We start from the raw sequence: 22,907 nt of genomic DNA, 5'->3' as shown, positions 1-22,907 counted from the left end.
CGCGCGCAGGCGCACTTGCTCCTTGAGACCCCGGAAGTGGCGGAGCCAACGGCCAGCCAGACCCCTGGCAGTGCCAGCCCCAGGGTACTCTCCGGGGTCGGCCATTTATCGGTGAGGCAGCAGCCCCTTGACATCAAGGTTGTCGCATTGGAGATAAAGTCCGAGGGGATGAACTAACCTTTTGAACGTGCCAGTAAGTAAGATGGCGAGAAAAGCAAGCGAGAGTGCGACCGATCGATAGCGCAGCGGTCGGCTTGGCGCCCTTTCAGCGTGCGCAGTGAATGTGCTCTCGGAGCGGTCGATTGGGCAGGATTCGCGCCTCCATTTTTCCAGGAGAGAGCGGGATACCGAGAGAACCGGACCAGCTGGTACTGGGGCACAGGGAGCGTGGTTGGTGCGGTCGGCTGGGGCGTTTAGCGAAAACCACAGAAACGACTGGGGCGAGACCGGGAGTCCAGAGTTAGCAAGATGGCGTGCGCCTCTACTTTGTGCTTCCTAAGTTGCCCGGCTTGGCCTGCACCCCCTCCTCTTCCTCAAAGGGCCTCGCTTGCATTCCCACCCAGTCCTTAGTTCGCCTCTGCATCCAGATGGTCGCGGCGCATATAGTGAGGGGGCGTCTGTGTTCTAGCCTTATCAACTGCGATGTAACCGGTCCTGGATCGGGTTCTTGTCCTCGTGTCTCCGTGTGCTCACCTGCAAATTGGGGATAATTAGGCTTCTGTTTACCTGGCGAGTGACCGTTCTGTGGGAGTTGAGAAGTTAGGACTGGGCCATTTTAAAATATATATACACACACATATATATACACATACATGTATACATATATACACACAAATTGTGTGTGTGTGTGTATATATATATTTGTATACCCGACATGTGCTCAGAAGTGAAGAGACCGGATAGAATAGTGGTGTAGGGGAACCAAAAATGACTTCCCTCCATCCTTCTAGGTACCTTATTAAGACTAAGAGTTAAATTACCATAAGACAAATTAACAGATTACTGCAGGGTAAACAGGATGTGCATGTAAAGCATTGAACTGGCATACGGAAATTATTCAAGTCATATTAGCACGACATTAACAGTAGAATCTCTCATCAACTTTTCTTTGCCAGACTACCCACTTGTGATTTTCATTCTTTGTTGGTGCTTAAGAATCGCCCATTTTTTTCGGGTAACTAAACATTGTCCATAGGAGAAAAACGATATTTAATTATGTACAGGAGTCCCACAAAATACGAGACTAAGAAGTTGAAGTCAGATGATTAAAGCTTACATGGCATCCTGAGCTACTGAAAGGAATGAATAGAGGGTTGGGGGCGGGTGGGAGGATGGTAAGCAGCAGCTGTAACACAAGTTATGGGAGGGTGAACGGAGGAAATGTATGGTGAATCAAGTTTGTTAATGCAGACAGAATAGGTGATCCTCTGGGTGGTGTCAACCTCTAATCTCCTCTCGTGATCCGAGTTAATCTTCCCTGGTTCCTATGATGTGAGTGAATCTTCCCTGGTTAATAAGGATTCGTGACAATTGAGGTATTTTTGGAGGGTCAGACTTTAGGCAGGTAAGGAAAGCACAGGGAAAGCCTCTTCCCGCCTACTGTTCTCCAAGTGCCCTCAGTTCAAAGTAATCAGCCCGCCAAAGCATCTTGCTTTGGGCTGGCATTTCCTGAACTCCTTCAGTGGTTAAGCTCAGGGCTCTGGAGTTGGCAATTCTGGTGTGCTTTTAACCTTGGATAAGTAACTCAGCCACTTTTTACCTTGAGTAGGTGTTCTGACCTCCTTGAACTCATTTCATCATCTTTATTGTGTCCCAGGATTTTCTACTCAAGCATGGACTTACTATGTTCATATACTACTTCATATACTTGAATACATTGAATGATTTTATTCAGTGAACTGATGCTTACAAAGTACCTAGCATGACGGTATCTGGCATGCAGGAAGTGCTTAATGTTGTTGGTTATTATTAACACCATCAGTGTCGTACAGTGTATAAGAAATAGACTCTGGGCCGGGCGCAGTGGCTCATGCCCATAATTCCAGCACTTTGGGAGGCCGAGGCAGGCAGATCACAAGGTCAGGAGTTCAAGACCAGCCTGGCCAATATGGTGAAACCCCGTCTCTACTAAAAATACGAAAATTAGCCAGGCGTGGTGGCACGTGCCTGTAGTCCCAGCTACTTGGGAGGCTGAGGCAGGAGAACAGCTTGAACCTGGGAGGCAGAGGTTGCAGTGAGCCGAGACTGGGCCACTGCCCTCCAGCCTGGGCGACAGAACGAGACTCTATCTCAAAAAGAAAAAAAAAAAAAAGAAATCAGGCTCTGAGGTCACTTTTATTCTTTATTGCTGTACCCAGACACCTGTAGCCTTTTAATATTGGTTCAAACATACACATACATAAAGGCGTTGATTTTTAGTAAGCAGATTATCATGTTCAACAGTTGGAGTTCTTTTTTGAATAAGCCAGAAGCCATTTACAGTTTTTTTTTGTCTCTTAAGACTAAAGGAAAACTTAGACACTTGTAAATCAGTGCATGCACAGTCCTTCCAGATTTTTACTGCGTTTTCCATTTTTATTGTTTTGACCTTGATTGGCAGGATTTTATTGGGCAGCTCACCTTCGAGCCTTTCTAACGCATTTAACTGTGTTGAGTTTTTATAGTACAGTTGCTTTTTTTCTTCATATTTTGATTTACTGTCGAATTAGATTATAGAATTAGAGTCACAAGCTCAGTTGCCTTAAAACAGGTTTTGAGAATGAACATAAAAGATATTAGTAAACATACAGCTCAGCTAGTAGAACCAGCAGTCTAGGCCTTGACAAAACAGCAGCTAGCTTGCATGTTGCAGGTGCTAGTCAATGTTTAATTAACAAAAGAAATGGAAGATTCTGGGATAGCAATAAAGAACAAAAATCATAGGTAGGTAGTTTGGTGGGGGAAGAAAAGTCGATGAGGGATTGTACCGTAAATATTGGCTAACATGACCTGAATAATTTCTGTATGCCAGGCACTGTGCTCAGGGCTCTATATGCAGCACCTTGTTTAACTTCCAGTAACTTAACAGCTGAAGAACCTGAGGCTTAAGAGAAATGAGGTCAGCGACCAAAGACAATGCAGCTGGTAGAGATGGGATTTGAGTCCTGCAAGATTAAGTCTGACCAAAGAGTCCTCTGTTCCTTCTGTGATTTGCTAGAGCCTCGACCCTTCACCATCCATTTTCCCTTTTTGCAGCTGGCAGGGAAACTGTCTTCCTCTTCTCCAAGATGTACAGAACCAAAGTGGGCTTGAAGGACCGCCAGCAGCTCTACAAGCTGATCATTAGCCAGCTGCTATATGACGGCTACATCAGCATCGCCAATGGCCTCATCAATGAAATCAAGCCTCAGTCTGTCTGTGCACCCTCGGAGCAGCTCCTGCATCTCATCAAACTAGGTAGATTGTGAACACAATTCCATATATCCCATGGCAAGGTTTTAGATGTTTGCATATGGCAGAATTTTTCCAGATTATTCTTGTTTCGTTTTAGTGCCTAGTACGTGCCAGGTACTTCAGTAAGTAATTAGTTCAGCATGAGTTCAGGAGGTAGCTCAGTAAGTAAGGGGTAAGCAAAGTTCAGATTATGAAGACCTTAAGCTGGTTCTGGCCTGAGGGTCTTGGTACATATTATCTGGAACACTCTGTCATATTACTGACTTCCTTCAGATTTTACATCAAATGTCCTCTGAGTTCTCTTAACCCCTCCTAAAATAATCCGACCCTTTCCTGCATTTTCCCGGTTACCCTCCCATTTGTTTTGTAACAGTCATCTTGACATTTCCTTTATCATTTGGATTGTTTCCCATATGATCCTTACCTCCCCACTTCCCACCTGCTGCTCCCTTGTCAAAAAAGACTACAAGTTCAGTAAAGATCAGGACCTTGTATTATTCAGCAGTATATCCTGGAGCCTACCTGGCTAATAATAGAAAGCACTCAATAAAGTATTGAATTACCAAACAGGTTAATACCCTTTGACGTGGCAGTGCCAATTGTGAGCATTTCTCCTGGGGAAATAAAATGGACAAACTGCAATGCCCAACAACATGGAATTAGCTGTAAATTTTTCAGTATCCATAAAATTGAATACTACAATATAATTATATCGATGAATATTTATTAGCCAAGATGCACTTTTGCTCTGCTTGATTAAATGAACAAGTGAGTCACAACATGTTACACAGCATTTCTCTATTACTGTTTTGAAAGATAAAACAGCTGTGCATGGGGAAGGATCCCTAAGAATTTATACCAATACGTTAACAGTTATTATCTCTGGGTGGTAAAATTCAAGGTCATTTTTATTTTCTTGTTGATCCACAGTGTTAATTTTTCCTCTACTAATCAACATATTATTTAATTTGTCAAGTTATTTATACATTTTAAATGCATATTCTTGATAAACCTTTTTTTTTAAATATCAGCTTTCTTTCAAAAACATTTCAGTAGCATTCATGTTAACAATGTAGCTAACTTAATGAGCATCAGAGCTGCTGATACATCTCAACCCTAAAAATATTAAAATTTGGAATGAAAAAATGGATAATTTAACTACAGAACTGCTATTTTTTGAGTTTCTGTAGTTGTAGATAAAGTAGTAAACTCTGGAGGCAAGAACCTGGGAAAATGACTTTGTCTATTGGAGCCTAACTTCCAGCAAGCCATGTGGCCTCACAGCGTGGTGAACTTTGACTAGCATGGGCAAAATACACAGTTTTGTAAAGCATTAGGTGTCACGCGACTCCAAGAAATAGGAAGTTGACGCTGGTGAGCATCTTTCCAGTTTGGATCTAGAATTTTATCTTGGCCTTTTAAAAAAAAAAACACTTGTTTTGTTACGCCTTTAATTTTGATTTCTTTCAGGAATGGAAAATGATGACACCGCAGTTCAGTATGCAATTGGTCGTTCAGATACTGTTGCCCCTGGCACAGGGATTGACCTGGAATTTGATGCAGATGTTCAGACTATGTCCCCAGAGGCTTCTGAGTATGAAACATGCTATGTCACATCACATAAAGGACCATGCCGTGTAGCTACCTATAGTAGAGATGGACAGTTAATAGCTACTGGGTCTGCTGATGCTTCAATAAAGATACTTGACACAGAGAGGATGTTGGCCAAAAGTGCCATGCCAATAGAGGTAAAAATTCCAGTCACATACTTACTGATTGCCTTCTGTTTTTCATTTTTGGAAAAATGAGAGTATGGTTCAAACCAGCTTTAGTTTGCTACAGTTGTGGATTATGTACTTGGATTCAGACACATTCTGTACCTTGAGCATCTCTTCTTGTTGGTCTAGGTCATGATGAATGAGACCGCACAACAAAATATGGAAAACCATCCAGTGATTCGAACTCTTTATGACCATGTGGATGAAGTCACGTGCCTCGCTTTCCACCCCACAGAACAGATCCTGGCTTCTGGTTCAAGGGACTATACTCTTAAATTATTCGATTATTCCAAACCATCAGCAAAAAGAGCCTTCAAATACATTCAGGTAGGAATCTTTGGAAAGGAGGTTTACATTTTTTCTTAAATACAATGAGCTCTTGTACAACTGTTCTCGTTGTAAAAGTAGTCTCAGTGATCGTCCTGTGAGACAAGTACAGACCAGGATGCATGCCGGATGGCAGATGGATCAGATTTTGTTGGCACATAGGCCACATGCTGTCATGTACCTGCTCCCTCTGGCTGGTCAGAGTTTATAATCTGACCCTTTGGAGGGTTTGGAATCCGTATCACTCTTTAAAGGTTGCAGATCCCTGTTATAAACAAAACATGACCAGCTTCACTAATGTATAACTTAGAGGAATAAAAAAATATTCAGTTGAAAGTATTAAGTGTTTCCTGGCAAGGTGACATTTGTTACCCTATTTTGAATATGCATTGCAGAAATACTAATGTTTTAGTTGTGGCTTCTGTCTATTTGATAATTAAAGTAGGCTGGTTGCAGTGGCTCATGTCTGTAATCCCAGCACTTTGAGAAGCCAAAGTGGGAGGATCACTTGAGCCCAGAAGTGTAAGATCAGCCTGAGCAATGCAGTGAGACCTCATCTCTTCAAAAAAATTATTTTAATCAGCTGGGCATGGTGGCACACGCCTGTGGTCCCAGCTACTCAGGAGGTGGAGGCAAGGATGATCATTTGAGCCCAGGAGGTTGAGCATGCAGTGAGCTGTGACCGTGCCACTGCACGGTCTGCCTGGGCGACAGAGCAAGACCCTGTCTGCAAAAAATAATAATAAATAATAGTAACTTAAATAATAACAAAAAATAATAAAAACTTAATTTTTTACTCAATATTTGCAGCCCTACAGCAAATTAAAGAAGCTCTTAGGTACAAGTTGTACTTCAGTAACCATGCATGAATGTGTCATTGTCTGATAATACTCCATCCTTAGTGGAGTGTTACTCAGTGTTCATTTGTAAATATGAAACTCACTTCTATAGTTTTTGGAATAATGTAACCAGTAAATATTTAGTTTTGGGAATCTGTTCAAAAAATACTTTCATGTATTCCAAAAAGCCTTTTTTTCTTGTGATACCTGTGTAATATCTAATAATTGTTTTATGGATTCTTTTCATCAGCCAGATATTTTCCACATTTCCTCTGGATTTAATTGTTCACCAGTTGGTCACTTGTGTTAATGTCTCTGTCCTAACAGGAAGCTGAAATGTTACGCTCCATCTCTTTTCATCCTTCTGGAGACTTTATACTTGTCGGAACTCAGCATCCTACTCTTCGCCTTTATGATATCAACACCTTTCAATGTTTTGTCTCTTGCAATCCTCAAGATCAACACACCGATGCTATATGTTCCGTTAATTACAATTCTAGTGCCAATATGTACGTAACTGGAAGCAAGGACGGCTGCATCAAATTATGGGATGGTGTTTCAAATCGATGCATCACAACTTTTGAGAAAGCACATGACGGTGCTGAAGTTTGTTCTGCCATTTTTTCCAAAAATTCTAAATACATTCTCTCAAGTGGAAAAGACTCTGTAGCTAAACTTTGGGAAATATCAACAGGACGAACACTGGTCAGATACACGGGTAAGTGAGAAGTTGATGTTACTTAACATTTCTGTAGTGTTCACACTTTCCAGAACTCTCTTTTAGGACCTCACAATAGAGCAACACAGTAAGTCTATGCATTGAGCAAGGCAGATGTTATCCCTTTCTTAGATAAGAGGAAACCAAGACTTACCGGTTTAGTCGTTTAGCCAAGTCTGTAGTTCATAAGTGACAGAGCTGGAAATAGAACTGTGCTTTCTTTGCTCTTCTGAGCACCTCACACTATGGACTAGGTCTGGATTCCACGCAAGTAACATTTGAGAACCTGGTGATCCATTTGTAGACTGGCCTACCCTCTTTCCACAGAAAAGTGAAAGCAATCCAGAGAAAAGTTTCCAATAGTAGATCTCAGTATTACTAATATATGCATTCGGGAAAGAATGGCTGAGAGGAAAGATCTTATCCCATTCCTAAGTGAGCAGAGCTAGCCCCCAAAGGAAACCACGTGAGTTCTGAATGCAGATATAAAGTAGGCTAAGCAGACAGAAAAAAATTGCATCCATTGAATTCTCATTAATGTATGTTGGTCTCATTGGTAACTACTCACAGTAGTGCCTGTGGAGTATTTTTATAATGAAATCTATTTAAATTGATCCTATCACTAGTAGGGCCCAAGTCTGCTTATTTGATAGTGAATGTTAAAACACTGTGTCTTCTGTTCCTTGTAGCAGCAAAGACTGGTAGAAAACCTCCAGAAAATTTCTGATTGTTTTCTCAATTGTGAGATATGTTTGTGTCATACACTAAAATTGGCATGAGCATAACAAAAAAAATCATAAGAAAACGGTATTGGAAGAGACTGGACTGTGTTGTTTGCATTGAAGAGTCGGTGACATCTGACCCACTAGGGGGCAGCATAACCTGCCTTAGATTTGTCTCATTGTAACCAAAGTTCGCTTCCCCAGCCATCTCTCTCTGACTTCTGATACAACTAGCAAATCTTAGGAAGAGCCATTTTTATCATAATTCTTGGTGACTTCATTGAAACACTTGCATAAAATTGTTCTGAAAAGTATTTATTATAAAGAACTGCTTTATAATAGTTGTGTTTGTTGCAAAAAGAAAATACAAAAGTGATCAGAGTAAATGTGAAAGTACTCCCCCTATAGAAGTTGTAACTGTTTTAAGGAGTGTGCTATATCTGGACAGATACACACCAGCCTACTGACAAGAGCTTAAATATTTACTCTAGGAATGTTTTGGATGTTTTATAGTAGTATGAGGTTGATTGGCTTGTTTTAGTGGGGAATAGCAATGTGGTTTTTCAAAAATGTGATTATGCTGAATTTATGCGCAAATTCCCCTTTTCCTTTTTTCTCATTTCACAGATCAAGCCCCTGTCATGTCAGCATGTTAAGATTTCTGTTCCTAGTTTTAATAATTAGTTAGAATTTGGGCTGGGCACGGTGGCTCACGCCTGTAATCCCAGCACTTTGGGAGGCCGAGGCAGGCGGATCACAAGGTCAGGAGTTCGAGACCAGCCTGGCCAATATGGTGAAACCCCGTGTCTACGAAAAATACAAAGATTAGCTGGGCGTGGTGGCGGGCGCCTGTAGTCCCAGCTACTCGGGAGGCTGAGGCAGGAGAATAGCTTGAACCTGGGAGGTGGAGGTTGCAGTGAGCCAAGATCGCACCCCTGCACTCCTGCCTGGGCAACAGAGCAAGACTCCATCTCAAAAATAATAATAATAATAATAATAATTAGTTAGAATTCAAAGGGTTTCTGAATGATGAAAAGGGAAAAACTATCAAGAAAACTTTAGAAATTGGGTTGCAAAAAATTAAAAACAATATAAATAATTAAAATACAGGACTGGGGGAAAGTAGTTATAGCATATATACAGATGTTAGACAATGAGTTAATATCTTAATCTGTAAAGAGAACTCAAATAGGAAAAGGATGAGTCCAAACTTGAGAGAAAAGGAGCCAAAGGACAGGGGACTGCAGAAGAGAAAAATGGTCAGGAAATATAAGAAAAGGTGGCCAGCCTCGCTGCAGACCCAATAGATGAATATGGGGACCTGGTTTTGTTCATCAGATTTTAGGAGTCTTAAAGATTTATATTAATCTACTATTGATAGAGATTTGAGGATATCATGTTTGGTTGGTCAGAGAGTCAGCTGGTAAAATATTTCAGCACAGTTTGCTATCATATCAGAATTTTAAATACATGCTTTTTGACCCACTATATCTACTCTTAGAAATTCAACCTAAAGAGGTAATTGGACAAACAGGCACATGCCCATAAAAGACTGTGTGTCCCAACATCATTTGGAGTGGCTGAAAGTTAGAAACAGCATAGATGTCCAATAAGAAGCATTAAGGAAATCTGTTACGCATCCGTGGACAACGTACACCTTTAAAAATAAGTATGCATGCTAACATTGCCTGAGCACTCACAGTCCAGAGCCTCCCATGCATTCTCTTATTCTTATCCTCAGCCTTATGGGGTAGGTTCTGTAACTACCCCGTGGAACAGATGAGAAAATTAAGGCTGAGGGATGTTAAGTAATTTGCCCAGGGTCACATCACTAGTAAGTGTTCAACCCACATCTGACCACAGAGTTTGTGTTTTTATCCACCAAGCTGTCTTCTGTCTTTACAGATCTGCACTACATATGCTTGAATATTAATAGTATATGACAAATACTCTGACTTCAGTTACAAATCAAACTGGGGGTTGTGGCTCACACCTGTAATCCCAGCACTTTGGGAGCCCGAGGTAGGCAGATCATCTGAGGTCAGGAGTTAGACCAGCCTGGCCAACATGGCGAAACCCCGTGTCTACTAAAAATACAAACATTAGTTTTGTGTGGTGGCGCATGCCTATAATCCCAGGTACTCAGAAGGCTGAGGCAGGAGATCTCTTGAACTCGGGAGGCAGAGGTTGCAGTGAGCCGAGATCACACCATTGTACTCCAGCCTGGGCAACAGAGTGAGACTCTATCTCAAAAAAAAAAAAAAGAGAGAGAGAAAATTTACAAGTGAGCACATAACACTTAGATATTTCGAAAGGGTATTCACCAAAGTATTGACTGTTTCCTCGGATGGGTGCAATTATTAAGCAGTTTTTATTTTCCTTTTTATACTTCATTTGGTAGTTTAAACATTAAAATATGTAATTTATAGTCATAAAAAGGCTTCCTTTTGGAAAGCAGATATTCATATACTTTGTCTCAGTAATTCTGTTTCTAGGAATTTACTCCTAAGGAAATAAAGCTTTCTGTACAAAGGATATTATTCATTACAACATTACTTATAATTGATATAAACTAAAAGGAAGTAAAAGAATTGTTAAATAGGTCAGGTGCAGTGGCTCACACCTGTAATCCCAGCACTTTGGGAGGCTGAGGCATGTGGATCACGAGGTCAAGAGATCAAGACCATCCTGGCCAACTTGGTGAAACCCTGTCTCTACTAAAAATACAAAAATTGGCTTGGTGTGGTGGCACGCACCTGTAGTCCCAGCTACTTGGGAGGCTGAGGCGGGAGAATCGCTTGAACCCAGGAGGCAGAGGTTGCAGTGAGCCGAGATCACACCACTGCACTCCAGCCTGGTGACAGAGCGACTCTGCCTAAAAACACACACACACACACACACACACACACACACACACACAGAAGAATTGTTAAATAAGTAATGGGGCTTCTAAACATGAGGCACTTTGCATCTAGTTAAAAAAAACATGGAAAAATGTACTAAACATAAAGTTGGTTTGAAACTATAATAGAAAAATATAGTGGCATCAATTTTTTATGTATTTTTAAGCCTCGAAGTACATTAGGACAGTAACAGTATTGCTTCAGGTGATCTGATGGTCTCTCTCTCTCCCTCTTTTTTTTTTCTTCCTGATACAGTCTTGCTCTTGCTCTGTTGTCTGTTGCCCAGGCTGGTCTTAAACTCCTGGGCTTAAGCAGCCTCCTTCCACAGCCTTCCAAAGTACTGGGATTATAGACGTGAGCCACTGTGCCTGGTTTGATTTTCTTTTTTGTACTTTTTTCGAGTTTCTGAAAGTGTACAGGGTGTATCACTTCAACAGGTTTACAATGCTTTTACATTGAATGCTAGAACGTTCTGACAGTCTAAGATGTGGACTTAGAAAGCTATCCCTCTTGGTCTCTGTGGCAGGCGCGGGTTTAAGTGGACGCCAGGTGCACCGAACGCAGGCTGTGTTTAACCACACTGAGGACTATGTGTTGCTGCCCGACGAGAGGACGATCAGTCTTTGCTGCTGGGACTCGAGAACAGCTGAGCGGAGAAACCTGCTCTCACTGGGGCACAACAACATTGTACGCTGCATAGTGCACTCCCCCACCAACCCCGGCTTCATGACGTGCAGCGATGACTTCAGAGCGCGGTTTTGGTACCGGAGATCGACCACCGATTGAGCCGCCCTCTCCGTAGGGTTCTTTCTCGAGGACTCTGCCCTCCCCCCACGTCCTGTGTCAGCTGCAGTCGTAAGTCAGTGCACCATCCTTGGCAGTTTTGCTGCCACCTCTGTCCACATCCTTCTTGGATTTGTATAAAAGAATCTTTTTTTACCTTGATGTACAATCATGGTGGAAAAAGCTGGAAACACAGATCTGTGCAGTTCTACATTCACTGATTATTGCAGTGTGATTTTCATCAGTTTTGTAAATACAGGACTTGCCGTTTCTTTTGATCTCTTGATTGAAGAAGGGTAGGGTATTAAAGTGCTTTTGTCATGAGGAATTTTCATTTGGTTCTTTTGTCAACTTTCTTGCTTGTTCTGCTAAACCCTCTGTGTATTTCCATTCCAGATATATTTGAACAGATAAGTAGGCATGCAGCTCTGAGACTCCAGAGTTTTATGCCATATCAAAAGCATTTTCAAGAATCCCTCAATTCTATCCTGAAATGATGTTATTCTGATAATAAAGCTCAGATCTGCAACTTTAGTGTTACATATTTTTCACTTTAATAAAATTAATGGCCAGTTTTTCCTGACAATTTATAGGAACAATATCTTTCAACATATTCGCCACATTATCCTGAAATATCTGCAATACTTGTCTTTAGTAACTGTATTTCTGTTAAGATTATGATTTGATGAGAAACAATTGAAAATATATCCGATCTAATCAAATTAGGTCAGCTTCCTATTGCTCTCAGGTGTTGCCTATCTTCATGAATGATTAGTATCGATTGACTTCATTCTTAGGTGGTTTCAAATCTTCATTTCTCTTCAGCATGAACTAACTTCTCATCATGGGGGCACATAGTAACTGCATTCTCAGAAGATTTATGCAGTTAACGAATTGATACAAATTTTCTTTTTCTTGAATTTTTTTTTTTTTTTTTTTTAATTGAGACGGAGTTTTGCTCTGTCGCCTAGGTTGGAGTGCCGTGTCGTGATCTGAGCTCACTGCAAGCTCCGCCTCCCGGTTTCACACCATTCTCCTGCCTCAGCCTCCCGAGTAGCTGGGACTACTGGTGCCCACCACCACGCCCAGCTAATTTTTTTATTTTTATTTTTAGTAGAGCCGGGGTTTTACCATGTTAGCCAGGATGGTCTCGATCTCCTGACCTCGTGATCCACCCACCTCAGCCTCCAAAAGTGCTGGGATTATAGGTGTGAGCCACCGCACCTGGCCTTCTTGGCCTTCTTGAAACTTTTTAGAATATGACAGTACTTCTCTGGATTCAGCACTAGCAGAGTCAGAGAACTCTGAACTCCCCTCGTACAAACATAAACTTTGCTTTATATTTATCCCAAAAAACAAATACCTTATGATCTGCATAGGAGTACCCAGAAATATAATCTGGGATCATTTGATAAAAATAGTAAATAGATTGAAGTAAAAGCAATTGCTTTGTATTATAGGAAGTTTTGTTTTGTTTTGTTTTGTTTTGTTTTGTTTTGTTTTGTTTCTGAGACAGAGTTTTGCTCTTGTTGCCCAGGCTGTCATGCAGTGGCACGATCTCGGCTCACCGCAACCGCCGCCACCTGGGTTCAAGCGATTCTCCTGCCTCAGTCTCCTGAGTAGCTAGGATTACAGGCATGTGCCACCATGCCTGGCTAATTTTGTATTTTTTTTTAGTAGAGATGGTTTCTCCATGTCGGTCAGGCTGGTCTCGAACTCCCAACCTCAGGTGATCCGCCCACCTCAGCCTCCCAAAGTGCTAGGATTACAGGCGTGAGCCACCATGCCTGGCCCCATTATAGGAAGTTATTGAAGTTGTTTGTGTAAAAATTCTGCTTTAGTCATCCTTGAGGATCTTAACTCCTTGTTCTGTAAAATTGTCTTAAGCATCTTAACACGTTACATCACAGGGTTTTAGCTCAGATTTCCAAAGAGCCATATTTTTTGGTACATAGTGAGTGTAAATTTCCAGTTGTATTTTGCATCCTGATTCTGATATTTGGAACTTGGCCATCTGTGGGTGCTACTCTCGTAAGACTAAAAGACACCTACTAAATAGGAACAAGGATAACCAGTTCTACCAAAAGCATTACCAACCAAACCTCCCCAGTTCTTTTTTCAGACTTTCCTTTTGCTTTCGACCTATTAAACTGTAAAGCAGAGATTTAACGTTTCCCTATTCTTCTGCTTTGACTCACATACTGAAATGACCACACGGCACGCCATTGAATCTTTTCAGTTGTTCATAAATTAAAATAATGCCCATGTTTTACAGGTTTTGGAATAGTCTCAGCAATGGATCTGTAATTTCAGGATCTGTATTTAAAAGATCAAGATAGTTTTATGTGTTTCAGAATTAGCTGTTTTTTTGGTTTTTGGGTGTTTTCTGTGGGTTTGTTTTTTGTGTCTTGTTTGGTTGGTTGGTTTTTGTTTTTTAGGTGTTTTCTGTGGGTTTGTTTTTTGTGTTTTGTTTGTTTTTGGGTTTTCTTCACTTTTCAAAGGTCACTATCTCGTGAGCCTGGTGTAAATGCCAGGAATGTTGTATGGACTTAGCATCTGCATCTCGTTAATTGTACCACACAACACTCTGCCGTTCAAATAATGAATAATACCTGGTCAGGATACGAACTTATACCCTCTGTGTTATTTTTTTTAAAGGTATGTGATTTCTGAAATAAACTTTTTATAGAATGATAAGCTAGTTTATTTTTTTGGAACTTACTTTGAATATTTCCCACATTTGAACATCTGTTCTCAAACAGCAGTTATGACTTTGGTACTGTTCACACTTTCTTTAGTGCTTTGTTCCAGAAGTCAGGTTTTTATAGCTGGATCACCTTTAGCTCTGTATCTTTGCTCCTCTGCTCTCTATAAATTTTTCTTTTTTGAAACAGATTCTCACCCTGCCGCCCAGGCTGGAGTGCATGGCATGATCTCGGTTCACTGCAACCTCCACCTCCCAAGTTTAAGCGATTCTCCTGCCTTAGCCTCCTGAGTAGCTGGGATTACAGGTGCATGCCACCACACCTGGCTAATTTTTTGTATCTTTAGTAGAGACAGGGTTTCGCCATGTCGGCCGGGCTGGTCTTGAACTCCTGACCTTGTGATCCGCCCACCTTGGCCTCCCAAAGTGCTGGGATTACAGGCGTGAGCCACCGTGCCCAGCTGCTGTCTATGAATTTAAAGAACTTGAGTATAATTCAGTTTTTTGGCTTATTCAGAGAATGCTATCTTTGCTTACATTTTGGTTTCCTTTAGGAAGAGCAGTGTGAGAGAGTCCAGTCTCAGCTCTGTTGCAGACTTGGTAAGTAGTAGGGAAAGTCATTTTTCCGGAATACAGCTTCCTTTTCTGTGACTAAAGGGCTTCATGAAAATAATCTCCAACATGCGCTTCAACCAGTAAAGCCCTTTGTTTTCACACCTGATGATACAAACAGACTTCAGGGAGGGAGGAAACCGTTGTTCCTAAGCAGGAGGCATCTGTTTCTGAAAAGGTGGCGAACCAGATATTTCGAGAGCCCTTGCAAGTCAAACCTGGATAGAACATTTTTTTAATCTCTAATAGTTAGCTGAGCTAGCAAGAAAGAAGGAATTCCTGAGAGGCAGAACAAAGCAGTGCTGGAGCACTTGAGTAGGTCATTTCCTATAACCTACTGATGTCTGAGCAGAAGTCAAAGCTCTGAATCTTCATGGAGTAGGAACTTTGGTCAAGACCCAGAAAGCCTGGAACCCCAAAGGTGCCCCCTTCGGTAAAAGGATGAACTTGACAAAAACCTGCCTCAGAGAAAGAGACGAGAAATCTGCCTGCTTGGCGCTGGCTCAGGGGTTTTCAGAGAGAGGGTGTCTGGTGTTGACACAAGGGAGGGTCTCCTGAGAATTCGGTCCACGCACTGTTCCTCATGCAGGTTTGGAACAATTCATATACCTGTACTGCTCAGAGAACATACAAATGGGGATCTTAAAGCAATCTCCAACCGATGCTGGCCACAGGTATCTGGCAGAGGCCAGCGCACATTCTCTGTGCAAGAACACATCTTCACCCCAGTCCTCAAATAATTATCCCAGCTAAACCTCTGAGGATCACGAACTCACAGGTACGTGAGGAAACAAGCCACCCTGATCAGAATCAGCAAAAAAGCAGAATCAGACTTGCAGGGACCTAGTGGAAGTACCAGACACAGATTATATTCAGAGAACTAAAACAGTAACTAAAATGGGACCAAGGGGCCGGGCGTGGTGACTCACGCCTGGAATTCCACACTTTGGGAGGCCAAGGCGGTGGGATGGCTTGAGGTCAGGAGTTTGAGACCAGCCTGGGCAATAAGGCAAAACCTCATCTCTACCAAAAATACAAAAATACTAGCCGGGTGTAGTGGTGCACACCTGGAGTCCCAGCTACTCAGGAAGCTGAGGCATGAGAATCGCTTGAGCCAGGGAGATGGAGGTTGCAGTAAGCCAGGATCAAGCCACTGCACTCCAGCCTGGGCAACAAAGTGAGCCTCTATATCAAAATAAAATGGGACCAAGGATTTAAAAGCTTGCACAAGGCCAGGCGCCGTGGCTCAAACCTGTAATCTCAGCACTTTGGGAGGCTGAGACTGGTGGATCACTTGAGGCCAGGAGTTCAAGACCAGCCTGACCAACATGGAGAAACCCTAACTCTACTAAAAATACAAAAAAAATTAGCCGGGCGTGGTGGTGCATGCCTGTAACCCCAGCTACTCAGGAGGCTGAGGCAGGAGCATCGCTTGAACCCAGGAGGCAGAGGTTGCGGTGAGCCAAGATCGCGCCACTGCACTCCCACCTGAGCAACAGAGCAAGACTCCGTCTCAAAAAAATAAAAATAAAAACTTGCACAAGGGACTGGGCCGGTTTGAATTAAAGAATAAAACTTGTGGAAAACCATCATACTGGAATGTTTCTCTAGCTTTCGTCATGAATTGCTTTGACCTGAACTCTTACCCTTGGCTTTGCTGCTCCCTGACTGGATATTTGACTCCGTGAAGCCTCTTTCACAGGTGTCTTTTGGCCAAGCAACTCCTCGCCACTCTGTCTGCTCCCCAGTGATGACCGCTTGCCTGGGGCATCATTTTCTGTCTGACTTTTTCTTGCTGTCCCACCAGCATTCAGCCTTTCCATCCAGCTTCCTGTCCCCACTCTGTCCCCAGAGCATTTCCTTTGCATCCTTGTTTTCAGCTCTTGCCCTAATTCCTTTTCCCTCTCAACCTGGGGGTCAAAACTTGGGTGATAAAACTAAATAATCACTAATAACTAGAGTGGCTGCAGATTCCCCAGCCCTCCCAGTATTTTCCCTGCACCAGAATATTTGGTGAATTTGTTGGCAATTCATGAAATTCTTTTTTTTTTTTCTTTAAGACAGTCTCACTCTGTCACCCAGGCTGGAGTGCAGTGGTACGATCTCCGCTCACTGCAACCTCCACCTCCCGCATTCAAACGATTCTCGTGCCTCAGCCTCCCAAGTAGCTGGGATTATATGCATGTACCACCAAGTTCTGCTAATTTTGTACTTTTTATAGAGACGGGGCTTTGCCATGTTGGCCTGGCTGGTCTTGAACTCCTGGCCTCCCAACGTTCTGGGATTACAAGCCTGAGCTATCTTGTCCAGCCAACTCACGAAATTCTGCTTTGACCAAAACAGCTATTTTTATGAATAATCTTCATGAGATTACAGCCTGAAACTTCCTGCCAACCCTTTAATGTTTTGAACGTTGTAAGTCTGGTGTTCAGCTGTCCTTTATAATTCAAATATCGAGTGCCCATTGTTTCACTGCTAGCAGTCAGGGAGCTTGATAGTCACATGAAAACAACAAAAAAGCATACAGAAAAACATGCAAAAGCAATTTTCCTCCCTATGCATGTATAGGGCACTATAGAAGTGAATTGGTCAGACTCAGTTGTCTCAGAAAAGAAAATGTAGTCCAAAATACTGTTCTTGGTAGCACATTTGCCAAGAGCATTAAGATTACCTCACTAGAGTCCTCCTGACGTGGTTCCCTTGAACTCCAGCTGTTTCAGCCTTCAGACAACCGGATATTATGCAAGCACCCAATTTCCTAGAATAATAGTTCTTGCAATGTTTGTCCACATTAAAGACTCATTTGCCTTGAAATACTAATAGATTGCAACAAAATGTCTAAGGCGGTTTCTCACACCTTTCATTCAGAAAAACCATAGAGGCCTCAAATAACAGACCGAGAGGTCAAGTTCCTTATTCTCAAAATATCAAACTGGGTATCTATGTGGGAGCTAGTTGATATACTTTCAGGGCCAAAGCCTATGACTTTTGTGTCTTTTATTTTCTAGTTTGGGTTGTTTTCCCTAGAAAAAACAACATGCAAATTATAGCATTCTGATCTGTATTATGAGCTTAAGGGCAGGCTCTTCAGTATGGGGAAGAATCACTGCCAGGAGTTTGCCAAGTTGATGGAAACCATCTGAACTTGAGTTACTGTGTAGTCTTTCCTAAGAGACTTGAATTCAGATTCTGGGTCTGTTACTTTACTATGTGACCTTGGGCAAGTTTATCCATCCTTCCTTTTTATTACAGAGAATTTCAGACATAAATGAAAGTCAATAATACAGCAGAAACAGTGGTTTCCAGGAGCTGGGGGAGGAGGGGAATAACAAGTAACTGCTAATGTGTAAATGTCCAGGAATTGAAAGAGAATTACTTTTTGGAGTGGTGGTTGACAACTCTGAATGAATTAAAAACCACTTAATTGTATACTTTAAAAAGGTGAATTGGCCAGGTGCGCTGGCTCACGCCTATAATCCCAGCAGTTTGGGAGGCTATGGCAGGCGTATCACGAGGCCAGGAGATGGAGTCCATCCTGGCCAACGTGGTGAAACCCTGTCTCTACTAAAATACAAAAAGATTATCTGGGCATGGTGGCGCACACCTGTAATCCCAGCTACTTGGGAGGCCTAGGCAGGAGAATCACTTGAAACCTGGAGACGGAGGTCGCAGTGAGCTGAGATTACACCACTGCACTCTAGCCTGGTGACAGAGTAAGACTCCATCTAAAAAAAAAAAAAAAAAAAAGTGAATTTTATGGTACCTGAATTATATCTTAATATAATATTAATATATTAATTATTAATATAATTTATATCTTAATATCTCTATGGATTTCCTCCTTGAACCAAACAGTGTTCATTCCATGGGGTCATTGTTCCCTCCCTGTTATCTGCTATCACCTGCAGCATGCCAGTTACTTGGCTCTGGAAGTTAATTTCTAACAATGATAACATTTAAAAATATGGACTGTCTCGGCCAGAAATCAGTCAGCTATTTCAATGGGTAAAATATGTCCTGGCGCCCAGACTTGTGGGGACTACACACCGGACAACCAGAAGACAAGACGCTAAGGCTGTCTGTTGAACTTGTCTCAGAGGCGTGGTAAAAGAAAAGAAGAAAATTTAAAAATAAAAAATAAAAAGATGCTGTCTGACAAGAAGAGAGCAGTGAGCGGAGACACAGCTGGCTGGGGATGGAACTTGAGCCTGGCTTGGAAGAATGGGTACCATTTTGTTTAAATAAAAATGAAGGCCAGGTCCAGGCGTGGTGGCTCACACCTGTAATCCCAGCAGTTTGAGAGGCTGAGGTGGGTGGATCACTTGACGTCAGGAGTTTGAGACCAGCCTGGCCAAGATGGTGAAGTCCTCTACACTGAAAGTACAAAAATTAGCCAGGCGTGGTGGTGAGTGCCTATAATCCCAGCTGCTTGGGAGGCTGAGGCAGGAGAATCACTTGAACCCGGGAGGTGGAGGTTGCAGTGAGCCGAGATAGCACCACTGCGCTCCAGCCTGAGTGACAGAGAAAGACTCCATCTCAAAAAAAAAAAAAAAATGCAGACTTATTTTGCACAGTGTCTGCTATGCTGTAGGTCCTCTAGAGATTGGATCTGAATGTAGGGAAAGTAGAAAGAGTTGGCAAGTGATGAGAAACTGCATGAGCTAGCGGGGGTTTCAAGTACAGCACACACGATTAGTTGACTTGATTTAAGAGAGAGAATACAGGTGTGGGACTCAGCATAGCCCTCAGTGCAGAGCCAGCACCCAGAAGATGTTAATCATTAGGTACCGTGAGCAAAGGCCAGGAGGTGAGCACAGGGTTCCGAACAGGGAGAATGCGCAACTGACAGGGTGGGTAGAGTGGAGACTGTGTCCTTTAAGGCAGCCTGCTTGACTGCTTTTATCCTGGCTGTCATAAGGCAAGTTTTCGGGAGCAGGAAGGAAGAAAAGCTGACCGCTATCGGAAATTTGGCTTAGTGGCCTCTCATCAGGGAAATGAGCTTGGTCTGTCGGGTGGGAGTTGTTCCCCAGAGTTCAAAGGACAAGAATGCTGTATGTTCATACACTGAGCTCTTCAAAGTAGGAACTTCGCCCTATAAAGCAGAAGAGTGGTGTTTTTCTTTTCTTCTTCTTCTTTTGTGGTTTCGCGTAGCAAATGAGTGACGGTCTCTACTTATAGACAAAGTGAGACGTCAGGCAATGAGGCGTGAGTGTGGCTTGTATTTCTGGTCCTCCCCTCCTTCACTGCTTTCATTTTACTCTTATCGTGCTTTCCAGAAAGTTCGCCTGCTGGGAGAGTCTTTTTGATCATTTCCCATGTGTGTCAGATAGCACCATAGAATTCAGTTTCTGAGAACCAGCCAGAAGCATGCAGTGACATTGCATAATCTGCCTCTGAAGCCGCAGATATTAGCTGTAGAGCTCAGGGCAGCTGCTCCACATCACCGACATGAAGGGAACAGGCGTCGTGGACGGTGCGCCCAAGGTGAGTGATGTGGGGCTGTTTGAATGGGCTCTGGCAGGGAGCAAGCTGTGATGATTAAGCGTATTGACCAGCTTTAGTTGTGACTTTCTAATAAAGGCAAAGGTTGAATACCAGTGACGTGTGAGTTTGAGATTGGAAAGTTTAACATAAATTTAAGTGTGGGAAATAGATGTGCTGTAAAGCTCCTTACCAGTTTGCATCCAAGATGGGTGAAAATGACTTTGTAGTAGAAATCAGCTTACTTGGTTGACAGCACTGTCCATCATTTTGTGTCCAGCAAACTTCTGAAGCAAGATATGAGTCTGCCTCAGCCCCCACTAATTCCTTCTTTCTCTGGACCCCAAAGACATTCAGTGCCACTCCAACTGTTCTGATTGATTTCTGTGTTCACCTCGCAATAGCAGAGCCCAGACCCTTGCCTGTAGCCTCCTGTGCTGAGCCCACAGTGGGCAGTTACATGTTATTTTCATGTTTACTTGTGCATTATGTGAGCAAAGCTGGAGCTTTCGGACAGACTTCATGCCTGTCATGAATCAAAAAAGATTGACTATTTAGAAAAGTAAAAGAAGCCAGGCACGGTGGCACATACCTGTACTCCCAGCTACTGGAGAGGCTGAGGTGAAAGGATTAATTGAGCCCAGAAGTTTGAGTCCAGCCTGGGCAACATAGCAAGACCCCATCTCAAAAAAAAAAAAGTTAAAATGGTTACCATATTAAAAAAATTTACCCAGATGTAAAGAAAGTGAAGCTCAAGATTGTGTTTTCATCTTGCTATGCCCTTTTAAATTTTAAGTAGAACAGTAAAAAAGAAATGAAACAAGCACTAAATGGGGAGCTTGCTTATAAAAAATCAATGCTTATTTTTAATTATAATAAAAGTGACTAGTGTGGCTGGGTGCAGTGGCTTACACCTGTAATCCCAGCACTTTGGGAGGGCAAGGCAGATGCATCACTTGAGACCAGGAGTTTGAGACCAGCCTGACCAAGACGAAAAAACCCCATCTCTACCAAAAATATAACAATTAGCTGAGCATGGTGGTGCATGCCTGTGATCCCAGGTACTCGGGAGACTGAGGCACAAGAATTGCTTGAGCCTGGGAGGCAGAGGTTGCAGTGAGCTGAGATTATACCACTGGCCTAGGTGACAGAGCAAGACTCTGTCTCAAAAAAAATCAAAACTAAATAACAAAAGAAAAACATTGTAAAAGTCACTAGTGGAATTTATGGCTGAGTAACCCATGATAGTCTCGCTTATATAGATTATATGTAAATACCTTAGCTACCCTAGAATTGTGTCCCCAACTACTTACTTTGAAAATTTTCAAACCATTGGAAAACTATGGGGAGCGTGGAGATTATTCAGTAAATCCCTGCATATCTTTCACCTAGATCATGGGTTTATGGTACTTTGTCATATTTGTGTGCATCTATTTGTGTATATTTAGACACTGGAACACACTTTGTTTTTATTGTTGTTGTTAAACTCTTTGAAAATAAATGGCCAATACAATGATGCTCCACCCCTAAACTTCATTATGTGCCTCCTAAGAACACGGACATTCATCTACAGAACGTAGAAGAATATCCACGTATCATCATCCCCAAGAACATTTCACATTGATTTAATAATGCCATTCTACGATTCAGTCCAATTCACACTGATTTAATAATGCCATTCTACGATTCAGTCCAATTCATATTTTCCAAAATGATCCTTTGTAGCTTTTCTGGCTGTTGTTATTTGTTTGTGTGTTTGTCTTTCTGATCCAGGTGTTGTTTGTCAATTCTCAGTTCTGAATCTAGAACAATCTACTACCTTTTTCTCTTTCATAACATTGACCTTTTTTCTAAATAGCCTAGATTTTTTTTTTATGATTTAGACTTCTTTTTATGTGCTGCTTATTCTGCCTAAATAATTTATGTAGCACTTTACAATTGGGTGGGGTTTTGTTATTTAAAAATAATATTTTTAGCAATGGGGGTATCACTCTGTTGTCCAAGCTGGACTCAAATTCCTGAACTCAGGTGATTCTTCTGCCGCAGCCTCCCAAGTAGCTGGGACTACAGGTACACACCACCGAGCCCCACTGCAATTTGTAAATAACATGTATGTATGCATGGAACATGTCATTGACATTCCCAGCATCCCCATGAAATTCTGCTATTAATATTATACAGATAGGCCGGGATCAGTGGTTCACACCTGTAATCCCACCACTTTCAGAGGCTAAAGCGGGTGGATCACTTGAGGTCAGGAGATTAGCCTGGCCAAAATAGTGAAACCCCATCTCTACTAAAAATACAAAAAAATTAGCTGAGCTTGGTGGTGCACGCCTGTATTCCCAGCTATTTGGGAGGCTGAGGCAGGAGAATTGCTTGAACCCAGGAGGCAGAAGTTGCAGTGAGCCAAGATTGTGCCATTGCACTCCAGCCTGAGCAACAAGAGCAAAACTCCATCTCAAAAAATATATATATGTGTGTGTGTGTATATATATATATAATGGTAGCCAACCCTTACCAGTTGTCTATGTGTGAGGCCCTGTGCTGAGTGCTCCACTTGCATTGTCTCATTATTACACCCTCACAACATCCTCACGAAGCAGAA

The 22,907-nt window shown here is 42.2% G+C and overlaps 2 protein-coding genes across 4 annotated transcripts in view; both read left to right on the top strand.

Moving 5' to 3' along the window:
* Positions 1–32: 32 nt before the first annotated feature.
* On the top strand, positions 33–12,031 carry CSTF1 (cleavage stimulation factor subunit 1). Of its 2 annotated transcripts, none has more exons than XM_008013550.3 (6): positions 33–193; positions 3,235–3,435; positions 4,903–5,180; positions 5,340–5,537; positions 6,704–7,094; positions 11,246–12,031. In XM_008013550.3, exons 2-6 carry the CDS (start codon positions 3,267–3,269, stop codon positions 11,503–11,505), a joined length of 1,296 nt encoding a protein of 431 aa, XP_008011741.1. In that variant the 5' UTR covers positions 33–193; positions 3,235–3,266; the 3' UTR covers positions 11,506–12,031. The 2 variants fall into 2 exon arrangements, with proteins under 2 accessions (XP_008011741.1, XP_008011731.1); XM_008013540.3 differs by having other exon boundaries at positions 48–368.
* Positions 12,032–18,657: 6,626 nt separating this feature from the next.
* Positions 18,658–22,907, top strand: part of CASS4 (Cas scaffold protein family member 4) — a 49,794-nt gene continuing 45,544 nt past the window's right edge. For both annotated transcript variants that reach the window (XM_008013485.3, XM_008013472.3), the window contains exon 1: positions 18,658–20,302. In XM_008013485.3, coding sequence (XP_008011676.1) covers positions 20,267–20,302 — 36 coding nt within the window. In that variant the 5' untranslated portion in view covers positions 18,658–20,266. The remainder of the gene's footprint in view (positions 20,303–22,907) is intronic.

Source organism: Chlorocebus sabaeus, chromosome 2 (assembly GCF_047675955.1).
Source record: "Chlorocebus sabaeus isolate Y175 chromosome 2, mChlSab1.0.hap1, whole genome shotgun sequence".
NCBI lineage: Eukaryota > Metazoa > Chordata > Mammalia > Primates > Cercopithecidae > Chlorocebus > Chlorocebus sabaeus.
This window is presented reverse-complemented; position numbering and strand designations above follow the sequence as displayed.

Bases quoted from the DNA above. Each gene is read 5' to 3' on its own strand.
- CSTF1 (XM_008013550.3), top strand. From the start codon at position 3,267: ATGTACAGAACCAAAGTGGGCTTGAAGGACCGCCAGCAGCTCTACAAG. The intron at 3,436-4,902 runs GTAGATTGTGAA...GATTTCTTTCAG, and splicing joins CCTGCATCTCATCAAACTAG to GAATGGAAAATGATGACACC. The intron at 5,538-6,703 runs GTAGGAATCTTT...CTGTCCTAACAG, and splicing joins GAGCCTTCAAATACATTCAG to GAAGCTGAAATGTTACGCTC.